This window comes from Numenius arquata, unplaced genomic scaffold, assembly GCF_964106895.1.
Source record: "Numenius arquata unplaced genomic scaffold, bNumArq3.hap1.1 HAP1_SCAFFOLD_257, whole genome shotgun sequence".
NCBI lineage: Eukaryota > Metazoa > Chordata > Aves > Charadriiformes > Scolopacidae > Numenius > Numenius arquata.
In genome coordinates, this window is record NW_027414631.1 from 161,732 (window position 1) to 166,539 (window position 4,808).

A 4,808-nucleotide genomic window follows, 5' to 3' on the forward strand; every position below is an offset into this window, starting at 1 on the left:
TGCTCCCTTGCACTACTGCTGCGCTGAGACTCTTTCCCCTCCGTTCTGCAAACAGGCAGTGACCCTGCAGCTCCAGGGAAGTTCTCACAAGAGGGTCTTGGGCAAACAAGTAACTTGAAGATTCTTTATTTTGTTTAAACACGCAGAGACCTCGGGTTCTCATTTACACAGTCTGTGGGCCTCACAAAGTTGGACAGACGTGCAATTAGAAACAGCACAATAACATTACTTTCTGGATAACATTATACAAAATAAAACAAAAAACCCCAAACCACGACCAAAATTAACAACAACTAAAGAAGATGTCTTTGGATTATAAGGAGCTACATTAGGAGTCATTTGCATAAAAAGACTTTATAAAGCATTCTTAAAGACAGTTTATCGCTTCTAAAATCATCTGGTCATCAGTTTCCACAGGGCATCCTTGAGCTCCTGGTTCCTCATGCTGTAGATGAGGGGGTTCACAGCTGGAGGCACCACTGAGTACAGAACTGACACCACCAGGTCTGGAACTGGTGAGGAGATGGAGGGGGGCTTCAGGTAGGCAAACATACCAGTGCTGACAAACAGGGAGACCACGGCCAGGTGAGGGAGGCAGGTGGAAAAGGCTTTGTGCTGACCCCGCTCAGAGGGGATCCTCAGCACGGCCCTGAAGATCTGCACATAGGACAGCACAATGAACACAAAACAAACAAAAGATGAAAAACAACTTAAGATAAGAAGCCCAGCTTCCCTGTAGTAGGAGTGTGAGCAGGAGAGCTTGAGGATCTGGGGGATTTCACAGAAGAACTGGTCCACAGCATTGCCCTGGCAGAGGGGCAGTGAAAATGTATTGGCCGTGTGCAGGAGAGCATGGAGAAACCCACCGCCCCAGGCAGCTGCTGCCATGTGGACACAAGCTCTGCTGCCCAGGAGGGTCCCGTAGTGCAGGGGTTTGCAGATGGCAACGTAGCGGTCGTAGGACATGACGGTGAGAAGATAAAACTCTGCTGCAGCACAGAAAAAAAAAACCAAAACCTGTGTAGCACATCCCCAGTAGGAGATGTTCCTTGTTTCCCACAGGGAATTGGACATGGCTTTGGGGACAGTGGTGGAGATGGAGCCCAGGTCAAGAACAGAGAGGTTGAGGAGGAAGAAGTACATGGGGGTGTGGAGGCGGTGGTCACAGGCTACGGCGGTGATGATGAGGCCGTTTCCCAGGAGGGCAGCCAGGTAGATGCCCAGGAAGAGCCAGAAGTGCAAGAGCTGCAGCTCCCGTGTGTCTGCGAATGCCAGGAGGAGGAACTGGGTGATGGAGCTGCCGTTGGACATATTCTCTTTCTTCCCCTGGGGACTCTGTCCAAAGAATAAAAAGAGGAAAATTATGAGACACAATTCTTTAGGCAAAACCTCTCCATTCTTCATAGAAATCCCCCCCAGCTGAAATGCATTTCCTTTCTCTGGTTGGTGCTGGCTGAGTGTGGTGTGAGGAGCAGGACCTCAGCCCGTGTGCTGCTGAGGAGTCAGCTTTGCTCTGCTGCAGTGGGTCCATGGGAGCTGCTTTGTGACAGCTCCCACGCTCACAAGGGATGTCAGATGGAATCCACCTTTAATGCAAAGTTCAATATCTGCACTCAGGACTCTCCAGAGCGTGGGCTGCAGAGGAGAGGCTGAGCGTGTCCTCATCATAATTTTGGCATGTTTGGTATTTTCCCCCATCACATCTGGTGAGTGTTCTTTTGAGGGGTAGAAATCCTCGTTTATATATCACTGAAGATGTCAAGAGTCTAGAGACAGGACAAGCAAAAGGGCTCAGCTCTCTGTGGCTCAGAGCAGAGCCAGGAGAGCTGCAGTGTCCGTCGGTCTTTTCCCATCTGCCCTGCGCTTTCACTTGTGCGGCCTTGAAGATGACTTCACACACAAATCGCTCTTTAAAAACCACAAATATCTGAACTCATACAGGAGCAGAAAAACACTCTTCTGAAGGGCAGATCCGTGAACTCTTCTCGGTGCCAGCCCAGAGATGGAGCTGTGATGGAGGGAGCAGGACACAACCCCTCTCCGAGAGAAGCAAAGGGCTCCGAGAGGAGAGTGCCGCCCCCCAAGGAAAGGCTCAGCCCCCCCGAGGATCCTAGGGGAGAGCTGTGCCTTTCTTTCTGGGGGCAGCTCGCAAGGCCAGCAGGACAGGCAAAGCAGACAGTCAGGGGTCCCGAGGGTGGGAGGTTCTAAAGAGAGAGTCAGCTCATTGCCCAGCAGACACTGCCCAGAAGACATCTCCAGGGAAGGGCCAAGAGAGAGCTGCCTGAAGGCACCCTCCCCCAGTGCGTGTTGGCAGTTTCCCCCCAGCCCTTGCCCATCTCTCTGCTGCCCGGGGCTGTCCCTGCCAGGAGCTGTTTCTCTCTCCCCAGGTCTCCTCCTGCCACTGCTCCCAGAGCCCATCCCACCCGCTGGGGCTCAGCTCTGCCCTGCAGAACCTCCCAGCAGCCGGGCACTGCACAGGGCCACCTCTGGCTGTGCAGGCTCCGTGGGGACATCAGGGCCACATGAGGAGGCTGAAAAGCGATGCTGATGCTGTCTGTAAGCCAGGGTGTGTGGCTTCCTGATACTCTCTGGTACTCTTGACCCCCTTAGAGGAACAGATTTGGAGTTTAGGTGCATCCTTCTGAAGGCAGAGATGAGTTTCTCTGTCCCATTGCCCACCCAGACAACCCAGAGTAGGAGATTCCTTCCCTTTCAGGTAGATCCTGCCTTACTGTATTCCTAGACAGGTCTCCTGGGAATGTCCTGTAGTGCTGTGGAGCTGTGAGCAGCCCTGACCCACACAGCAAACTCCTGACAGAAAAACCCTTCTCTGCCAGGGGTTTACTCATATAGTGTATTCACCCCTAAAAGTAACAGATTTGGAAATTCAGTGTCTGCTCCTAAACTGAGAGATGAGATTCTCTGTCCCATTGCCCACCCGGACAACGCAGAGTAGCAGATTGGAAGAACAGGATCCTGCCCTTTCATGTAGCCCCCTCCTTGCTGTGCTTCTTGAAAAGTCTCCTGGGAATGTCCTGTAGTGGTGTGGAGCTGTGAGCAGCCCTGACCCACACAGCACACACAGAAAAACCCTTCCCTGCCAGAGGTCGCTCCTTCCACCCACAGCTTCTCCCCACAGCTCCATGGGGAGCTCCTCGGGCAGGCTGAGATCTGACCCTGGCAGGTGGCAGAGTCCCTGCCCTGGCACACAGAGGCCTGGGGTGCAGAGACCCCGCTCGGAAGGACAGCCCTGGGCACCCCTGGTTCCACACTCAGCTTCACAGCTTTTCAAATGCCCCCCCTTACAGATCCCATAAGCTGTGGCTGGGCCAGCTTTAGCAGATCCCTCCAGGAACTACTCCTGCATTGCCCTGCACCCGGAGACTTACCCTCTCAAGGGCTGCAAAGATTTCTCCTCCAGTGAGCTCTCCGTCATCCTCCCAGTCCTGAGCACCTTCAAGCTCTCTCTCTGCCATGCTCTCCTCCCTGAGATACGCTGGGAGCCCCCTCAGCCCTGCTGCGCTTGGCAGAGGAGCTGCTCCTGGGCAGAGCTGTCTCTCTGCAGCGCTGCCCATGGCCATCAGCTCCCTCCATCCCAGGAGCCCGGCCCAGCTCAGCAGCAGAGGGAGCATCCCAAGGCAGCACGTCCTCTGCCCCTCTGGGCTCCCTCCAGGTGTCCCTGGGGCTCCAGGGGAACCTGCTGTGAAACAGGATGAAGTCATCCCTGATGTTCCCTCCCTCAGCTGGGGAGAGACACTTCTTTCCAGAAGTATCTATTCTCCTCTCAGAATTACATGTAAATGTCACCTTTCTTGGGCTTATTATTAGACAGGACACCCAGAGAGTGACAGGCAGGGACCCCCGTTATCCCTGCTGAGGGAAGGGATCCCGCTGAGTCAATGGAGCATCTCATTCTGTGTTTCTATTCCGAGCATTGGAACAAACCTCAGCTCCCTTTCCATGCCTGCCACAAACCCACAGGAGGTGGGATTCCTCTCGCGCAGGGGTTGAGGTGTGCACAAAACCAGGCTCCCGCGTGTGAGCTCCTTGTCTCAGCTCCCACGTTCATCCATGGAGATGGAGGGCGGGATTGGGCTGTTCAGACACAACGCTGGTGACATTGAAGGTGTCAGGGGTGGTCAAAGATACGTGCGGGGAACTGCAAGCTCTACTGGAGCCGTTCATAGAGACAGGGCAACATCTCGGGGATCCTATATGAGCCTGGTGGGAAATCCTTTGGCCAAGTGAACTGACCGCTGATGCCCAAATAAAGGCCAGAAGAATTTTCTCCTACTCGTTATGTTCATGGCAGTTTTTGGAGTTCTTCATTTGAACAACTGCAGTCCTGTGCCCCGGGGAGAGCAAGGTCTCTCTCCTTTCCATCAGCTGAATTTACCAGATCTCCAGTGCCTATAGTGGCATTTGACCCATGGTCAGCCCCACGTTGCCTGACAGAATTGAGGGCACCTACTCAATTTAATGTTCAAATCCAGACCCACAGAGCTACATGAGATGCCGAGGATGCCATGGACTACACAGGACCTACAGGAACGCAGTTCCCCCCTTCAGGGCAGATTCTTTGCCGCAGTTACCACCAGTGAGGTCTCCCAGGCCCTTGTGCTTTGAGGCAGGACTCTGGAGGAGAAGAACCAGCCGTGGATGGGGATCAGACCAAGGGTTACTTGAGCAAACTACACCCTTAAAAGTCTATGGGACCAAAGGGTTTGCCTCCAAGGCTGCTGAAAGAGTCTCTTTTCGCCAGGAGGTGCTGGACTTTGATGATCCCAGTAAGAAAGGCACTCAGACAC

At 53.7% G+C, this 4,808-nt stretch overlaps 1 protein-coding gene across 1 annotated transcript; it reads right to left on the minus strand.

Moving 5' to 3' along the window:
- Positions 1-393: 393 nt before the first annotated feature.
- LOC141478098 (olfactory receptor 14A16-like) lies at positions 394-1,311 on the minus strand. The gene has a single exon (XM_074167233.1). The coding sequence runs from the start codon at positions 1,309-1,311 to the stop codon at positions 394-396; it is 918 nt and encodes a 305-aa protein (XP_074023334.1).
- Positions 1,312-4,808: the final 3,497 nt, after the last annotated feature.

Excerpts from the sequence above, each read along its gene's own strand:
- LOC141478098 (XM_074167233.1), bottom strand. The coding sequence starts at position 1,311 with ATGTCCAACGGCAGCTCCATCACCCAGTTCCTCCTCCTGGCATTCGCA.